Here is a 20,010-nt window from a genome sequence, read left to right as displayed (position 1 = left end):
TTCCACATAAACTCAAGTCTTTTTTTTTTTTTTAATTTTATTTATTTATTTATTTATTTATTTATTTATTTATGGCTGTGTTGGGTCTTCGTTTCTGTGCGAGGGCTTTCTCTAGTTGCGGCGAGCGGGGGCCACTCTTCATCGCGGTGCGCGGGCCCCTCACTATCGCGGCCTCTCTTGTTGCGGAGCACAGGCTCCAGACGCGCAGGCTCAGTAGTTGTGGCTCACGGGCCTAGTTGCTCCGCAGCATGTGGGATCTTCCCAGACCAGGGCTTGAACCCGTGTCCCCTGCATTGGCAGGCAGATTCTCAACCACTGCGCCACCAGGGAAGCCCCTTCAAGTCTTTTCTTAATGCTTCTTTTCTCTGGAGGTACTTAAAGCAGAACACTTTTGGGGAAGGGTTGGGGAGAGAGACATTAACTTTTTCATGTTATTCTCATTTCTCAAAGCTACTTATAATTGGGAGTTTTCTGCATATGTGTTTGTAGGTAGAAAAGCAGTAGTTTTTCTAAAATTTAATTTTGTTGCCTTTCATAGGTAATTGACATTTGTCCTGCACTGCAGTAGCTGGAGTGAAGGCTAAGCTGCTGTAGCAAAGAGATGTTCACATGCAGTGGCCTAAACGCTGGAACGTTACCTGTTAGTCAACAGTCTGGCCAGTCTGAGCTGGTAAGGCAGTTGTGCACCTTGATGTCATTCAGGGTCCCAGGTTCAGCCATCCCCTAGGCTGCTCTACTGCTTCAGCAGTCTATACCGGGTCACGGCTACATCTGCATTTCAACCTGCTGGAAGAGGAAAGAACCAGAGTCCTTGGGTGAGCCGAATGTCTTATGTTAATGGTGACTAGAAAAATCACTTCTGCTCCCATCCTGTTGAACTGAACTGACCATATACTAGGAGTACTCAGAAAAGTAATCTCTACATGGGCTATGTATCCAGAAAGAGAGGAAAAATAGATATTCGGATCCATTAATAGAAGACCTAGATATGTTTGCAAAAAAGCCTGTTTACTCGTCTGTATGCTAATAAAGATAGAAGTCTGGAAAAAAATCATTAGTAGCTTATGCCATAAATACAGTATTTACAGAACAGTTTGATATTATACCTTTTTTTCTCTTAACCCTGCAACCAAGGCATATCCTTTTACAAGGGAAGAAACAAGTTTACAGATGTTAACTGACTTTACCAAATTCACCCAACTAGTAGGAAACCATTGTGACCTGAACTCAAATCTTCTAATTCAAAATTCAGGGTGCTTATATTACCTAGAAAATAGGTTGCCTGTTAAAGACAAACAGCAGCAAAGCAAATTTATCATTATTCAAAGTAAGTGGGACACCTATAACTTATTTAGGATGGTGACCATCATATACTTTTTCTATAAAATTATCTTTCAGCTTATTAATCTTTTGCTTTCTTTATATTTGCTGTTAAACTCATCTATGGAGCTCTTTATTTCATTTATTCTATTTTCAGTTCTATTTGACTTATAGATTCCAGTTCTCTGGTGTAATTCTTGTCATCTATTTTTTATAATATCTTAATCACAATTACTTTAAAGTCTGTGTCAAAAAGCTCCAATATCTGGGTTACCTGTGTGTTTGTTTCTATTGTCTGTTTCTTGGTATGACTAGTAAACTTTGAATGAATGCTGGACATTACGTATAAAAGATTGTGGATCTTGTGCATCTTCCTCTGGAGAGGATTCCAGAAGGTATTCTGGCAGGCAGCAGAGGGGAATGTTATTTTACTTTAATCAGGACCGAGTGGATGCAAGGCTAGTCTTTGTAAGACTCCATCTTCTAGTTTCCTCCCATTCCTAAAAAGTAGTTTTCCAGGGGTGCTAACTGTCTGCTGGGATGTTTCTCTCATCTTTTGAGCTTTGCTCTGTTTTTAGCCACATTATGCTTGGAAAATTAGCATCTTGCCCTAAACATCTTACTGTGCAAATACCTTGAATGAAAAGTCAGTGCTGAGTGTCAGGCTTACTTCTCTGTCCCTTCTTTCTGGGATCTTGGGCTCCCAATTCCTGGCAGCCTCGCCAGCTCCAAACACTATTCCCTTGTCTCCCTAGTTCCCTTGTCTCCCTAGCTAAAACTCTGCTGGTGTCCTTTCTTGTGTTCCTCTCTTGGGCTTCTCAGCCCCTTTACACCAATAATCAGCAAAAGCATAAAATTCTTGGCTGCCTTGGAAGCTGTCTGATGCCTTGTAACAGGTGTGTGTGTGTGTGTGTGTGTGTGTGTGTGTAAAATCTGCTTTTCTAGTTATACTGGGAGGCAGAAGTCTCTGTGTACTTCTTTTTAACCGTTCAATGAAACTGAAATAATCATTGTCATCATGTCGGTTTAGATGATTGATTTAGATATTCTGCCCCTTAGGAAATCCAGCACTGAGGTTTCTTGATCTTTTAAATAACTTGTGGGAGAAGACAGGTGGTTTTTATGTGCCAGATAATTCTTAATTCTTGTTTTAAAAAGACCCAAAAAAGGGAGTGTGTCCTCTGCCCAGAATTAGCTGCCTATGAATAATTGTTTTCATCATTTAGGATTTTGCAGTTTCCAGGATGTTTTTTACCTACCATATTCATCTCACAAATAGATATTATATACCTTTTATGTCTCTGCTTTATAGGTGAGGAAGCCAAGGAACACACTAAGTCAATGCCTAAAAATCACAGGCTAATTATTGACAGGAATGACTAAAATCAGGCTCCCAGACCACTAGTCCTGTCCGATACATTAACGTGACCTCCGTCCATCATGGTATGTGAAGTATTTCTTAGAAGCTGTACCCACACTCCTAAGTTTAACTTTACAATATTGCTCGATTTCATTACCTGTAATAACTTCTTATTCAGGCTATTTTCAGTGATCAGGGGAATTAATTCGTACTCTGAGATGCAGCCCTAAATGCACATGAGCAGGTGCACAGGTGACATACACCCTCAGCCTTCCTATTCACTCTGAGTAGGAAGGAACTGTGGAAATATAATCCCTGCGTCCAGATCACTGCTGCACACACACTCTCAAACATTCTGGTGTGGTTGTCTGATTCTAAAAATGGTGTTTGCACCCAGATAGGTGACCTGAAAAACGCATGGCCTCCGTTTCACAGGACGTCATAGCTGTGGACTCTTAAATAACTCCTGGCATCAAAGTTAAAAATAATTGCTTTGCCCCGATAGCCTTCACTCACTTGCAGGAATAGTTTTTACTTACCTGTTGGCTCTTGCTCTGTTCACAAGACACTCACATGGAATGTGCCTACTTACTTTCTTCAACCCCCTTATTTATGGACGTTCCAACCTCACTGCTGTATGATCAGAGGCTGTGAAGCTGCAGCTGTCAGGATTAGTCCTCTGTGAGGACTCGCTGCCAGTGTGTATAGTAGTAAACTGCGTGCTTTGGTGCTCGCCTTTCAGGCACCATCAGAGGTCTCATCAGCAAAGCAAGAGTTGTGGATGATACTTTTTAACCTTCTAGAAACTCAGCTAACTCGTATATATAGGTATGTCCAGACTTAACATTTAATAAATGTTGACCTTCAGGTAGGCATGTGTCATAAAGACCTCTGTCTTTAATGGAAGAGAAACTAAATTGGGAACAAAATGGGTGACCACTTTGGCTACTGTTTAGCCATGTAACCTTTGATTTTCCTTGTTTGTAAACTGTAGGGAAAATAATTTGTCTCCTAATTTACTGAGCATATTGTAAAGAAAAACGTGTTGATTGTGAAATGTGTTTTGGGAGCCTTGGAAGAAAGGAGTGAATATAAATTCATGGTAGTACAGTGATTATTAAATGATTCAAAAACTGATACCTAGAACATCAAATTGTTGTTTTCCTAAGTTGGAATTACAGCTTGTTTAAGCTTATTCACATGATATGCTCTGCTTGAGAGGCATAAAATACTTGAATTTCTTTAATTTTAAATGTGTTTGCTGAGATGGTATGGATTTTTTTTAAAGAAGGAGCTACTTAAAAAAACTATTTGGTGGTTGGGCTATTTGCCCCTGGGTACATGCTGATGACCACGGATGAGAGCAACTTTGCATCTATTACTATGTAGGAAGCTTTGTTTTAGATTAATGCTATGGTTTTCACTACACTGAATGAAACCCATTCTGTCCCAAAGTTTTAATCACCTCTTAAGTTTTAGGATTGCTCTCTGACTAGTCAGTATAAAGATGATGCCTTGCTTCATGATAGCTGAGGTGGTCTCTGGTGAAGAACATGTTTTCTTTTTCCAGGAGCTTCTAAAATTTCTGACCCTGAATTTGTTTGTACTAGATAGATTGCGTTTCAGTGCACTCTTTTTAAAATCATGATTTATTAATAAGATATTTGAATATAATTTTCTCTGCTGTATTTGATGTTAAACTTTATTAGGTAAATATGAAAGTACTTAACACACATTTTGAATTATTACCATTTGATATTTTAAATGTATTATTTGCCTAGTTTTCAAGAAATGATCAAGAAAGCATCAATATATAGCCATCCCTTAGTTCATCGCTTAATGGATCTCAAAGCTCAAAAAGGTAAATTATTTTATGTTTCTTTATGTAATTTGGCCAATTCTAAGAAGACAAACAACAGAATGTAAATGTTTACCTTTGCAGTGTTAGCTGATGTCATAAAGAGAGCTAGGACTTTTATCAGTTGCATATTATATCTTGGCTTGTGTTTGCTAACCTGTAACTATCTCTTATAATGTTTAATGTCCCCTCCTATACCTGTGGGCCTGATGATATGTTAGAGATAATTTTGACAGATAATAAATCAAATATATAGACTTGCTAGGTATTTAGAGTTTTTTTTTTTTTTAAATCTGGAAAAGTGGAATAAATTTTTCCTCAAGTGCTATACACTAAATATATGATTGTGATTTCGTGGTTATTTCTTTTCAGATAGGAAGATTGCAAGAGAGATAAAATAGTTTTATGTAAAACTAAAAGTTTTTACAAATGCTTCCATGAAAAATGATTTTAGACTATAAAATATTTCTAGACTGTGCTATGGTCCCTCTGATGTATTAATTAGAGGCAAATAATAATGTATTTTGACCTCTTGTGGTAAGGAGAATTTAAGGTTGAATTCTACTACCAGTGGAATTATTTGGAATTGACCCACTGTTTTTTACATCATCCTAAATATCAAGTATGACTTTGCATAGATTACGTAATATAACTATCCCCATTGTCTTGAGATAAAAAAATGCAGACATATGCTCTTGACATAGACTAGAAGAATTATTACCATGTTTTTGTAGAACAGTTGTAGTACAAATTTAATTATCCTGGCTTCTTTCTCTTTCTCCTTTACACTGTGGATATTTTCTAAGCACTAGAGTCCTGTTTTTTTCGCCTTTTTTAGGCATACCAGGTGGCCTCTACCTAGGTGAGCATATCTTTAGGCCAAGAGAGCTGGGTGTATGCCCAGTGTTGGCAGCCTATGTGGCTTAAACATGTACGGTTTTGCTGTAGTAATTTTTTGCAAACCTAAACATTTAAAGTCATAATCACTTAGAGAATCCAGCCATTTAGATGATTTGAATGAAGATGCAGTTTCTCTGCAGTTTATGAATAAAATGTCATCATTATCATTACCATTAGTAACAATGCTTGGTTTCAACTTTGCATATGATAATTTGGCAAATTACAAAGGCTATGGAAGAAGTTCAAAGTAAGGTGGAGACAGAACTAACAAGAAAATAGTTTACAGCGTGAACAAACACAGCCCATAATCACCTACATAGTCAGCTGAAGCTTTAAAAATACATTCATAGGCACAGTGCTAAGGGGATTAAGTGTGTGCCACTGGGACAGAGTCAGATTGCATTTTGTTGGAAAGGCTCCCACTAACCAGTAGAACACTCAGTTCTCAAGTACTGTAGGGTAGTGACTTTTCCTGTCCTAACTGTTTATACTTAGTCATCTTGTGCTTGGAAAGGATGGAGCAAACCCACAGCCCAGTTCTTGTATTTCAACACTGGCCTGAAGATCCAAAGAATTATAGGATGTCACTTAGTTATGCACAGATTAAAGTTAGGACTGTAGTGGATGCTAAAAATTCCTCTGTGTATGGTTTCTAATGTTGCATTATAATCTAAACCGTCTAAAACCTCATCCACGTTAACTATTCCGAATCTCTTAGGTTGCCTGCTCCTGCCAACGGCAGCTCTCCGGCTGTTAGCACAAGTAGCAGGGTGTTATAAAGGGCGCTCCTCAGGGTCTGCAGCCTTGGAACAGGTTCGTACTAACCCGAGGCGCAGTGATTCCCATGTACAGTGACTCCCAGGTCTGTCCTTCCAACTGCTTACTTGACGTCCTCCATCCTGCCTTGTGTTAGTTCGGTTCCTTCAGGAAGCAGATGCCAGAATGGGATTTAACATGCGCGAGATTTATTGGAGGAAATGTTTGTGGAGGGTAAAGGAGGAAGGGGCAGAAGGAGGCCGGGAGAGCCTTCGCATCACTGCAGGTCCGGGTGGGCAGAGGCCGCATCACAGCTCTGAGAAAGTCTCGGGCAGGCCCACGGGGAGTCACCCCACAGAAGTTGCCCCCTGGACAAGTGTCCTCTGCAGCGGGAGAGGGCCGGCTTAGAGGCAGCCCCAGGGGAAGCCTGGCCTCCGAGGAGCCAGGGGAACCTGCTGCAGCACGTTCTCTTAATCCAAGCAGCACACCTCTGTAGCCAGCGCGCCAGATGGCAGATCCAGATGCATTAAAAAATAATTTTCCTTTTGCAGATTTGCCCCTCCGCCTGTATTTTCTATCTCAGTTTATGGCAACATCATTTCTTCGGCTACCCCGAAACCTGGAATCATGCCAGTCTTTCCCCTTTCCCCACACCCATCACCATCACATCCCGTTGATTTTTACCTCCTAATATGTTTCTCTACCCCTCACCCCCTGTTTGCAGCATCATCTTGATTATTTCTTCTCTTGACTGTTGTAACTGCCTTCTAACTGGCCTCCCCAACCCTGGGCTGGCTCCCTTTCTTTATCCTCTCTAGTTCTTCCTCCACAGATACAGGATCTTTTTAAAAATTCACATCTTGTCACATTCTCCTCCTCCCTAAAATTCTTCAGTGCCTCAGTGTTTCCTATAGGATAAAATCGAGACTTCTTAGCATGACACACAGTGTTTTATCTCATGCTTATGACCCCCACTTATCCTCTATTCGAGTTCTCAGAGTTTCCCAAATTGGAAGATTGGTCAAGAGTCTTTCGCCAGTGGGCTTCTGCACACGTAGATGCCTACGTACGGCGTATCTTGCCTTCCTTATCTGACTTGCAAACCCATAGTCATCAAGGCTCAGGTCATTCTTTCCTGAGCTCTCTGAGGCATGGAGCTTTCTCTTTCTGTTTTTGAGTTAACTAGTTAAGTCTCTATTCGACCACTTACATGTTGCTCTGTCTTTGTATTCACAGTGCCCATGTACTCAGTAAATGAGGGAACGAATGAATTAGCTATAACTGAGGCCTAATGACTGGACTTAAGATCTGCTCATTAGGGATGATTTTGCATTTCCAGCCACTAGTCAGTTGACTCTTTTCAGGACCAGGTACAATGTATTACTTAGGGATAGCACAAAATCTTTCACAAGGATCTTCATAAATCTTTACAGAGTTGGATTAATGGAAAATATGGCTTTTATAAGCAACATTGCCTCAATATAGGAAGAAGAAAGTTTGAGTAATTCTATTGCTGCTTAAGAAACATACCAAACTAGAGTCTGAGTTAATATATTAATATACTAGGTGGAGTACTATAGCCGCATAATTACTAATGTGAAAATCATCCATCGACACGTTTTACATGTTTAAAACGTAACCTGAATAAGTATCTGCTAGATAAGACTAATAAATGTTCCACGTATTGAATAAAAATAACTCAAACATGATTATCTGCCTCAGATATCTTCAAAACTCAGGGTTGAATGTCAAGTTTGAACATCACTTATTGCCCTCGACAGGGGCTTCTACCACTGCCTCAAGAGCTCACAAATTCACGCTTGGCTCCCAGACCCAGGGCTGCTGCCTCACTTCCGACTCTTGCATCTTTTGTCTAGATTATTACATCTTCCCATTAGCTTCTAACGTAGCCTCAGCTGCTGCTGCCAGAAGTCAATTCTAAAATACCAATTTTGATTGTGTCAGTTCTTGTCCTAATGATTTTTATTGGCTCCTGTTCACCTTGTAGAAGAAAGGTCAACATTGCCCACAGGTCTGATCCCAGCCTGCTTTCTTCAGGCTTATTTTCTGCGCCAGCTTGTACACCAGCTCCCCGGTCCTTCCAGGCTCTCAAGCTGGCCTCCACACCCTGGCAGTGTTGCATCTCCCTTGGCCTTGCTTCCTTCCTTCTCCGCCTGGCAGCCTCCCCCTTCTCTCCAGCTCAACTCAAATGTCTCCTCCCTGAGGATGCTTCTCCTGATTTGACCAAGCAGTGGTGCTTCCGATAGCACCTCAGAAATATTTCTTTTATTTCCACTTATCACACTTCATTGGCATCTGTTTAATTGTCTCTCCCCGGTACGATCCCAGCAGCAGGCTCTGAGTACAACTAGATTTGGTTCTGTTTTTTTTCCCACTTGCATCCTGAGCAGTGTCAGTAAAAAAATGAATTTTCTTTCTTTAGTAATTGTAGCTATCATTTGAGCCACGTGATGAAAGTTACAGCTTCTTTTTATTCTTGAAAGTATGTGGACATCCAGACAAAAAACATTTGTGAAAATGTCTCAAGAATTAGTTTCAACATAAGGGCCCAAGACCTTGTCATTGCTGAAGCATTCAGAATTGTAGCTTTCAGGTTTACCTGTGACCATTTACTAATCTGAAAATATCTTTAACATCTTTAAAAAAAATTCTCTAGGTATTTCTAAGAAGCACATGACATTCATCTTTGAATAGAAGATTCGATTGAATGACAGTGTCTTTCATTTCGTTGAGGGGTTTTTACTTTAAATTTCACAGACAGGTTTCCGTGACAGCCCTCAAATGGAAGCTTGAATTCACTTGTCATAGCTATTAAAGAATTTTTTTTCTTTTCATGTATTTCTGTGATCTGACCCTTCCATTTATTATTGCTGTTATTGACCTTAAAAGTATAAAAGAGAAGAATACAGACAGAGCCTCTATTTTTGAAGGCTTCTTACAATCCAGCCTTGGAAATCAATTCACTGTCGAATTTTCCTCTTAAGAAAAACATCATCGTGATGTGGCAGAATCTTGCTAATTTTTACTTCATACTTGAAACCCCTTTAATTCTCTGGAGAACAAGAGCACCTGGTAGATTTTATTCACTATCAGCAAAGATTTAATAGCCGGAAAATGGTGTTAAGCCTTTTTATGTATAAAAAAGCATTAAAATAGATAAGCCTAAGAGAGCAACATAATTGTAATACTTTCTTGATTATGTTTTATTTACAATCTGTTTTAATATTTGTGTTCAATATTAAATTCATTAATAAAATAATACTCTAAGATTCTAGTAGATAGCTCTTATCTAATGGTATAGATATCAGAAGTTTTCTGATTTTCTTGCTGGGAAACCAAATCCAACATTTTGTGTAACATTTCCTCGTTTTAGTTATTTGTCCTGAGGCCTAAGTACTAGATAACAAGCAGAGAATATGTATGGAAAAATTATTCTTCAGAAGTGTAAATCAGAATTCCGTTGTGTGATAATGCTGTTAATTTTTGGTGAAAGTTGCTGTTCAGATCTTACCTAAAAACCAAAGAATATCCACTCATTCATTAACCTTCTCAAGATTCAATCCCATAATCAACAAATAACTAAGCATGCACTTTGAGGGGCCCACTCTTTGTGTATTATGTTTGGAGCATAGATTTTCCCCTGTTATTGCAACAAGGTGACATTAGGGACACCTTTGTAATAGTGCAGCTCTTTCCGTTAGATTCCTGTCCAACGGTTCTTGTCATCAACCTTGAAATGGGTGGTGATATTGCTAAAACACTAAACTTGTCTTTTGATTTAAATAAATAACTACGGTTAAAATTGTTACCTGAGGGAGTTCCCTGGCGGTCCGGTGGTTAGGAGTCAGCGCTTTCACTGAGGTGGGCCTGGGTTCAATCCCTGGTCGGGGAATTAAGATCCTGCAAGCCGCGAGGCGCTGCCAAAGAAAAAAATTGTTACCTCAAAATCTTTAAATAGAAGTTAATGCTGAAAAACAGCAAAGTTTTAAGATGGACATAATTGTTCGTGTGTGTACATTTGCTTTTAAACTCCAATGTATTACATCTAGACAAATTATTTCAAGTAGCCAAGTTCCGTATATTTTGGTTTCCTGCTATAAATTATGCTATTTTTTATGAGTGTCTCTTCTTACGGAATGAGTGGTAGTTACATAGTCTTTAAATGCAAAAGAGAATACTAAAACACTGTCAGTTAAATTTTCTTCAGCCTGATAATGTTTTCTAAAGGATATGTGGTCATCCTAGGTGTATGACTAATTTCAAATGACCATGTACGATGGATAGAATTGTGTTCTTTTAGAGTGTATGTGCAATTAATAGTGGTTACTGTTGTTTCATGAAATCTCTTGGAAGATTATTTTGGAGGGCTGTAAGTCATTTTTGATTATGTAATATATTCACATATATATTTTTAATCTCATTTCCATATAGAAGTAAAGATGTCATTCTTTAAAAAAAAATGACTAGCTCTGTTTATTTAGAAAGACAGTGAAAAAACAGGAATCATTTGTTATTACACTGTAGTTGTTGGGACAGCAGCACTGATCTGGTCAACTAACCTCTAAAAGAAAGTGCAAAGTCGGAGATGTCAGTGTGGTAGCTGTAGATATTCACTGGATTCATTGTAGATATTCAATGATTGGAACTTTAGGAGGTGCTCCTGGGATTTAGTGTACTCTAACACCTATTAATCCCCGATACCTTAGGTGACTTGTCAAAGAAGTGCTGCATTTACAAGGGGTTTGCAAGGAGGCCCAAGAGCGCACATTCAGCTAAAGGTCAAGGAAGCAATTAATGTTCTCTGCTTTTCCCTAAAGAACTTCCAGAGCAAAAGCTGCCCCTCCACCCCCTATCTTAGCAAGGCAAGTGAATCTAGTGAAATGAAAGTTAAAGTTCAAATACAACATATTACCAATATTATTTGGTTCTTAGAGCTCTTCCTGTGAATGTGAATACGTGCCGTGGTTTAAGGAGAAATATAGTGAAATATATTAGAAGAGGTGGCTCTTGCTGAAGACTATCCGTTTTTCATCTCTTTGTTTTCTCTGCATCTCTGCCAAAGGTCAGTGTTTGTGGTGGTGATAGAGTGGGTGGTAGAGGGGGCCCCTCTGTGGCATGCAGTGAGATTAGAGTCCTTTGGAGAATGCTTGATTCTGTCTGGATCCTAGACAGGGCTCTGTGAAGGGATCACAGAATTTAGGACAGGAAATCATCTTGGCTGAATGTCCCTGCTGGATTGTGGCCACTGAAGGAATTTTCCAACAGGGGCAAATTTACCTCCATCTTTCCACTGTATTCCTCGAATGCTAGGAAATGATGTTATTGGAGCTTATAGGACAGTTTGACAACTATATCTTCCCTTAGGACTCAGAGACTCAAGACCCCTCACTCCCTTTCTTGCCTCAGTGCCGTGGAGAAATTGGAAAGTCTCTTGAGGCCTTCACTTACTTACGTGGTGCACGTTCATCGTCTCAGAAAGGCCCCACTGTTGTATGTGTATCTGTCTGTATTTTGTCTCATTCATTCATTCATCCATTCATCTATTCTTCTTTTACCCATTTCCTACTTCCTTTCCTTTTCCACCTCCCTCCTGGCAACCATTCTAGTGTGTTTGATGTGTATCTTTGATAAATATTTTCACGCATATCCACTTAAGGACTTGTGTAAAAATTTGGGGGTGGGGGCAGGATTGCTGGGTTGTAGGACATTTGTATATTTAATTTAACAAAATACCTTAGAGTGCTCTCCAGAATGACTGCAGCATTCTGTATTCTCACCAGTGGCACCTGAGGTTCTGCCATCCCCACAAGCCCCCTGTCACTCAGCACTGTCCAGCTTCTAATTTTTGTTAGTTTAATGAATATAAGAGATACCTTGTTTTCATTTGTCTGTATCTGAGTTGGAACATTTCCATGTTGCTTTGTGGCTTTTTTGTTTCGTCTTCTGTAATCTGCCAGTTTATCTCCTTTGCTTATTTTTTCAATGTGGTTACTATCTTTCTCCTTGTCAATTTGGAGATTATACAGATTTCTTGTATATTCGAGGTATTATCTCTTTTCAGTCTTAGACATTGTAGAATATCTTCTCTCATCTGTCATCTTTTAATCTCATCCACACTTTTAATCTTCATTCACAGAATAGAAATCTTCACTTTTGATATAAGACTATTCATCACTTTTGGGTATTACAGATTTTAAGAAGTTTCTCTCCTCCCTACTTTCACAAAGATATCATCTTATACTATTAAATTTTTGTTTTCCTTTTACATTTGGTCTTTAATTCCTCTGGAATATGCCTTTATAAAAGATTTTACGTAGAGATCCAGTTTTATTTTTCTCCATATAATGTGGCAGCTAACCCACCCTCTCTATATGTACATGGGTTTGTCTCTGAGATCCCTATTTTGCCCACTGGTCCATTTATCTCTTGCACCAATACCATACTGTTTTTGTTACTATGGCTTTGTGGTATACCTAAATATCTAATAAAGCAAATATTCTCCTACCTCTTATTCTTCTTTTGCAAAGTTAACTCTTTATGGATGTTTATTCTTCCATTTAAGTTTTGGAGTGAGTATATCAAGTTTCTTAAAAAAGCTAACGAATTATGATTGATATTGTATTGAATATATATGACATTTTTATAGTATTAAGTCACCCCATTTGTGCATAGAACCTCTCTCCATTTATTCATATCATCTTTTATATCTTGTACTAAAAAATATTTCAAAACAGCAAGTATGAATTTGGGACTGCTGAATGTAATTTCAGCCTTGAGGTGTGTACAAGAATTTTGAAATACGTGTTTAGAATGGCAGACATTTAACATTGTATCATCTAGATGTAAGCAATGATTCTATTCTACTTGAAAATAAAGGACTGCAGCCCTAGATACTCTTATTGGTTAAGTTTTCTCTGAGCCAGGACTTTGCCCAGCTCAGCCTACCTCATGAAGGGGGGTGGGAAGGGGGGGTATCAGCACATGAGGGCTGCCGTTTTAAGGCACAGCTACCCCTCACACTAGGAAAAACCATGGTCCAATCCACATTTTAGGCTGCTAATCAGATGAATGGCTTCTCCTCTCTTGCAAGGAGAAGCTAGTAAGGGACTAGAAAAGGAGGAAGACATGGGAAAATGTGCCAGAGTGTTCTAATGTGTAACCTCATCTGTTTCCTGGATTATTCCCCAACTAGGGCTGTTCAAAGACGCCTCTTCATCTTTAAGCTCCCAGTCCCTTCTTTGGAGAAACAGTCTTACTTTCTCAGTTCACAGTGATGTCACCATTCTGCGGTAAATACCTCTAATCTATAATTTATCCTCCATGTATAGATACATAGACTCCACATCACATTGTTACCATTTTCTTTAATTTGTTTTTTGTGTGTGAGAGAACATTTAAGATCTACTCTCTTAGCAAATTTCAAGTATAAAACACATTATTATTAACTGTAGTCATGGTGCTGTACATTAGATTTCCAGCACTTACACATCTTACAAACTTTGTACCCTTTGACCTACATCTCCGCATTTCCCCCACCCCCTGCCCCTGGTAACCACCATTCTACTCACTGCTTCTACAAGTAACTATAGAATTTTCAATCAAATACCACACAATCCAATATTTTTGTTTATGTGGTGATCTTGTTTTATCATTTAGTTTCATGACCAAAATATAGTAACAGTTACAATGACAATAATTATAATAATTCATTGAACTCTATGTAACAAAGTGCTGAGCACTTTATATACATCATCTCATTTAAATCTTCCAACACTATGTGATGTAGGTTCTTTTATCTTTCACATTTTACAAACAGGGAAATGGAGGCTTAGAGAGAGATGTGTATCTTGCTCCATAACTAGTTTCTGAATTCTTAGAGACAATTGGATTTTAAAAAATTATATCATAGCTTTTTAATAGTGCAGAGAGGGGCTTTGGAGCAACCAAAAAGGAGCTCAAATTTTGGCTCCTTCATTTACAATTTGCATGAGCTTGGTCAAGCTGACAAAGCCCTCTGAGTCTTAGTTTCATTATCTGTAAAAGTGCAAATGATAATGCCTACCTCGCAAAGTTGTTGCAAAAATTACGAGAAATATTATATACGTATCTACCGTGGTCTGGCCTGTGAAGTATGTGATCAGTAATTGGTGGTTGATGTTGCTTATGAAACATACGCGATGTTGTGGGTGTTAAGATGCCATGAGTTGTCACCAAATAATAATATAAAATAAGTAATAATAAAATAATACAAGGGTATATTGTTGGGTGGTATCAAATGTCTTTTGTCTGGATAAAGGCAGGTCATAAAGGATCTGCTACTATTCCATTATTGAAATAACTGGAATCGCACCGTGTAGCCAATACGAATAGTTGAGATCTTAAGATTCCATCACCAATCTTTCTTTTGCTCTATGAATAGATTGGTAGCCTTTAAAATACATTGCTTTTTTAAAAAGTGTATCAGTTATTGTTTATTTCACATAGCATTGCAGAAATGTCTAATGGTGGTTTCAACCCCAGTGAAAATCAGAAGGATGTTGCTATCCTGATGTATGAAAAAGTAGCTTCTGTTAGGAGTTATTTTCAAATAGCTTACCTTACTATTATTATGTTGCACCTAAAATCAGTGCCTATTCAGAAGCAACTTAGCATAAGTAGAGATGCTGCACCTCCATCCGGCTCTCCTTCACTATGGTTTAGTACCACAACCACTGCCTTTTTTTTTTTTTTTTCCCTCCTTTCAGAGAACAGAGAAGCCGATGATGACAGGAAAGTGGTTGCAGAGATCATGCAGAGGTGTTTTGTTCCAACTTTTGTAACAGCCATCTCCTGGGAGGGATTTCATTTCGTTGGTCATGAGATTCGGATCACTGAAGCCATGGATTGTTACGGTGCTGTTGTTTGGCCATCGGTATGAATTCATACAAAGTTTGCTGCATTTCAATGAGTTCTCATCCAGTGTTGTTCGTTATTATATACTATTTGGAAGGAGAAAGGAGGCTCCATGGTTCTCTTTTGTGACCTCAAACAACACAAAAATTTAGAAATCATGAAATTGGGAAGATGCTTTTACCAATGAATTCTATTTCTGATTTGTAGCATTAATAAAGAGTGTTGTTTACACCTTCAGTTTTTTGTGACTATAAGTCACAGAAGTTTAGAATAGTAAACATTTTAATTTCCCATTTAACTGGTTCCGTTTGAGTTAAACAATTATAATGAAATCCGTTTCAGTCTCAACACGCAGAATGTTCTAAAAGGCCACCACTTATTTATCAATTGTCCTGTGAAGGGTGCAGACCCCCTCCCCCCACTGTCTGCCTCAATCCCAAACACACACTTCTTTTTTTTTCTTTTATAAATTTATTTATTTTTGGCTGCGTTGGGTCTTTGTTGCTGCGCGCAGGCTTTCTCTAGTTGCGGCGAGCGGGGGCTACTCTTTGTTGCTGTGCACGGGCTTCTCATTGTGGTGGCTTCTCTTGTTGCGGAGCACGGGCTCTAGGCAAGCGGGCTTCAGTAGTTGCGGCACGTCGGCTCAGTAGTTGTGGCTCGCGGGCTCTAGAGCGCAGGCTCAGTAGTTGTGGCGCATGGGCTTAGTTGTTCCGCGGCATGTGGGATCTTCCCGGACCAGGGCTCGAGCCCGTGTCCCCTGCATTGGCAGGCGGATTCTTAACTACTGCGCCACCAGGGAAGCCCCACACACTTCTTTAAAATGACTGTTATTATTAGAAGTTGCTTCCTTTAAGGATAATCAAGCCTAAGTAACTGAACTCTATATTCTTAGTTCTCTTTTCTCCCCAACAATCCCCAAGGACTTTTCCTATTCTAAGTGTTGAACCTATTGAAGGATGTACTTCTGTGAATAATTTTCTGTAGTGATGTGTATGTATGCACACATGCACTCACATGGGCTCACATACGTATCATAGCGTTCATGGGGTATTTATCTAATAGAGTTTAATTTTACTTTCTGTGATTACTTGCCAAGCACTACTTTTTTCTTTTTTTGAATTTTCATAGGCCCTTGTTCTATGCTATTTTCTGGAAACAAATGTAAAGCAGTATAACATGGTTGACAAAAATGTGATTGAAATTGGAGCTGGAACAGGGTTAGTCTCCATCGTGGCGAGTTTACTTGGTAAGCAGCTGTTTTTGATTGAGTGGGGTCAGAGAATCCCATGATCCTGTATCATTAGTTGCTTTTACTATCCAGTTTACTATGACCTGGGCCTATTTTTAACCCCTTAATTTGTTGAATGGGCTTTATCAGGAAACTGATGTTAAAGTCACCCATTTGGTTTTCTGGGAAGCTGGATTTTTATCCTGGCTAACTGGGATGTGCACCCAAGCATCCTGACTGCTGGAGGACGTGTGAAATACTAGGCATAGGCAGAGCTGACTATGTGGACTCAGACGATCTTTATTTAAATTTTAGCCCCATTTCAACATTCCCATGTACTTGTATATTCCTTTTGGGTTTTGAAGGCCTATGCTTTTATGAAAAAGCATCTGTTAGAATAGAGAAAGAGTATGAGAAATCACGTCTGCTTCTAAGTTTAGGCGTTTGTCCATCAATTAATTTTCTCAGTTATTTCCATTTTTCTTTTGCAATCCCTTGTTCTTTCACCAGCATCTTCTTTTCCAACTAAATGTGTGATTGTCTCTATGTATGCCTGAGCCTGCTTCAGTTCAGTCTTTTTTGTTGTTGTTATCTATTTCATGGCCTTAATTTAGCTGCCTTCTCTGATGTGTGCTACCCAAATCTGTCTTGATTTCCTTGATCTTCAGAAGTGCACACCTGCCACTCTAAAATCTTGAGAGGAATTCACGATTTAGCAATTTACAACTTTCTAAACACTGGGGAAATAGAAGACCCTTGAAGTCCTCTCCAAATATATTTTTTAGATTGCTCTGTCCTGATATTGCTTTCTAAAGTCACCATTCCATTTAGTATGGACTGTGTCAGAGGCACATTGGATTTATACCTGAAGACTTCCTCATTTAAGAGCAGAATCTGTGTTTTGGGAAGTCGTTCATTCATTAAAAAGAATTAAAAAATATTTTTTTATTGGGGTATAATTGCTTTACAATGTGTTAGTTCCTGCTGTACAACAAAGTGAATCAGCTATACGTATACATATATCTTCTCCCTCTTGGACCTCCTTGCCCCCCATCCGACCCATCTAGGTCATCACAGAGCACTGAGCTGAGCTCCCTGTGCTATAGTGCAGGTTCCCACTAACTATTTATTTTACACATGGTAGTGTATTTATGTCAAACCTAATCCCCCAATTCATCCCACCCTCCCCTTCCCCACTGTGTCCACATGTCTGTTCTCTACGTCTGTGTCTCTATTCCTGCCCTGGAACTAGGTTCACCTGTACCGTTTTTCTAGGTTCCACATACATGCGTTAATATACGATATTTGTTTTTCCCTTTCTCGCTTACTTCATTCTGTATGACAGACTCTAGGTCCATTCACATCTCTACAAATGACCCGATTTCATTCCTTTTTATGGCTGAGTAATATTACATTGTACATATGTACCACATCTTCTTTATCCATTCATCTGTCAGTGGACGCCTAGGTTGCTTCCAGGACCTGGCTATTGTAAATAGTGCTGCAATGAACATTGGGGTGCATGTGTCTTTTTGAATTATGGTTTGATCCTTTTGGTCTGCTCCTATAACTTGAAACAAATATCAGAAGGTGGAAACTTTGTTTAGTCAGTGATGATATTTACCTCTCTAGACACAAAGATCTTCATAGTCAGATAGTTTCTATTCCTATGGGCAGGGTCGGGGGACAGAGGGGGTCATTCTTTATCTTGGGATTTTAAAAAGATTTGTGGAAAATGATAGACCCACCCACCCCACTAGAATGTAGAGATTCATATCTCTGTGATTCTACCAATGAAATGCTTATTTTCCTCCCATTTTAATATTTTCCAGAAAATACAGTCAGTGGCCAGAGAAACTTGCCATCTTGGGTGAAGAATGGGCTCTAAACCGGTCTGGGCTGAACTAGACTTCCCTTCCAGTTCTGCTTTCGTGTCTGATGATGTAGAATCAGCCAATCCTAGGCTTATTTACACATTGTTTTCAGGCTCTGCTACTGCTCAAAGTTCACTTTAAGGGCCAAATTTTATTGGTTTTTGCTTTCTGATTTCTTCCTGACAATGACCACCAGTATTCACTTTTACCTCGGGGATTGCTTATATCTTCTTCATCTGAGCCTTCTGTCCTGTGTCTATGATCTTTGGTTGTATGAACACTATATGTGGGTTGTAGCTAGGTTTTAACATCTCTTAATGGGAAGAGACAGACTTATAATGGGGTCAGGCTGAAAACGTGGCCGTGAACATGGGTGTCCTGATACTTTCCGTGTAATGACATTGAAAAGTCTTCTCTCTTCCCTCCATTTCTTACACTTGAGCACTTCCTGGTCAACGATAGGATGCCCAGTGTTATATACACCCGTTTGGTCTCACATGACTGGGGCTCAGACTTCTTTTAGTGAAGAACCCTTTCATCTTTCAACTGTGACATCTGATTGTTCCAGTGAGGGTACCAAGTACTTTGAATTTCCCTTTCTCTTGATTTTTTAAGTAGATAAATAGAAAATCACAGCAACAGTAACAAAACAAGACAGACAAAAAACCAGGAGAACAGAAAAGTGCAACAGAGTGCAGAAGTGCCTGGGGAGTCTAATCGTTTTTAAGGGGAGGCATAAAGGTGCCCTAGCATCCATTTTGAAGGGATTTCCCTCCTGCGTGTGTGTACTGACCAGTCCTTGACATGAGGTTAGCATTTGTGCAGAATTTCAAAGTGCATGGTGGCTTGAAACCTAATTGCTTTACCTTATCCCATGAAGGTTACTTTTCCTACTGTCCTTTGTTTCCCAGGTGCACACGTGACTGCCACAGATTTACCTGAGTTACTTGGAAACCTGCAATATAATATTTCCCAAAACACCAAAATGAAATGTAAGCATTTGCCTCACGTTAAAGAGCTCTCCTGGGGTGTAGCTTTAGACAAGAACTTTTCCAAGGCTTCCAGCAACTTTGACTACATCCTGGCGGCCGATGTTGTCTATGCTCATCCATTTCTGGAAGAACTCCTCATTACCTTTGACCATCTGTGCAAAGAAACCACCGTCATCCTCTGGGTCATGAAATTCAGGTTGGAGAAGGAAAATAAATTTGTAGATAGATTTAAGGAGTTGTTTAACCTGGAGGAGATTTCCAGTTTCCCTAGCCTGAATATTAAGTTGTATAAAGCTATGAAGAAAAATTGGAGGAGTGCATGATATCCTCAGAGGAGGACTTGGAAAGGGAAGGCAATTTCTAGTGATTATTATTGCTTTAACAAAGAACCTGGATGATCTGATATAGCTGACTTTCCCAAGGGTGCACACACACACACACACACACACACACACACACATACACATACACATACATGCGTGCACACGCACCTTGCCCCAAACAGGGATTTTCCCAGATATAGCACACAGGTGTATAAGATGGCAAAGCCATTCTGTGTGGTAATTGGTTAGGACAATGTCTGCTTTCCTTATCTTTCTATAGTACCATTTATAATTATTATCATCTTAATAAATGGTGCAATTATTGTTAATGTATAACTGTAGAATGATGGTTTTTTTTATTTTATTTATTTATTTATTTTTGGCTGTGTTGGGTCTTCGTTTCTGTGCGAGGGCTTTCTCTAGTTGTGGCAAGCAGGGGCCACTCTTCATCGCGGTGCGCGGGCCTCTCACTATCGCGGCCTCTCT

The 20,010-nt window shown here is 39.3% G+C and overlaps 1 protein-coding gene across 1 annotated transcript; it reads left to right on the top strand.

Annotated features, from left to right (window-relative positions):
* Positions 1-563: 563 nt before the first annotated feature.
* Positions 564-19,802, top strand: LOC133076639 (protein-lysine methyltransferase METTL21E). Its single transcript, XM_061171233.1, has 5 exons — positions 564-815; positions 13,408-13,504; positions 14,960-15,126; positions 16,236-16,353; positions 19,121-19,802. The coding sequence occupies exons 2-5, from the start codon at positions 13,489-13,491 to the stop codon at positions 19,522-19,524; spliced, it is 705 nt and encodes a 234-aa protein (XP_061027216.1). The 5' UTR covers positions 564-815; positions 13,408-13,488; the 3' UTR covers positions 19,525-19,802.
* The last annotated feature ends 208 nt before the right edge of the window (positions 19,803-20,010 follow it).

The sequence above is a fragment of the Eubalaena glacialis genome, chromosome 16 (genome assembly GCF_028564815.1).
Source record: "Eubalaena glacialis isolate mEubGla1 chromosome 16, mEubGla1.1.hap2.+ XY, whole genome shotgun sequence".
In the NCBI taxonomy this organism is placed as follows: domain Eukaryota; kingdom Metazoa; phylum Chordata; class Mammalia; order Artiodactyla; family Balaenidae; genus Eubalaena; species Eubalaena glacialis.
This window is presented reverse-complemented; position numbering and strand designations above follow the sequence as displayed.

Coding starts and splice junctions, on each gene's coding strand:
- LOC133076639 (XM_061171233.1), top strand. Junction 15,127..16,235: donor GTGCTGTTGTTTGGCCATCG/GTATGAATTCAT, acceptor GAATTTTCATAG/GCCCTTGTTCTATGCTATTT. Junction 16,354..19,120: donor CATCGTGGCGAGTTTACTTG/GTAAGCAGCTGT, acceptor TTTGTTTCCCAG/GTGCACACGTGACTGCCACA.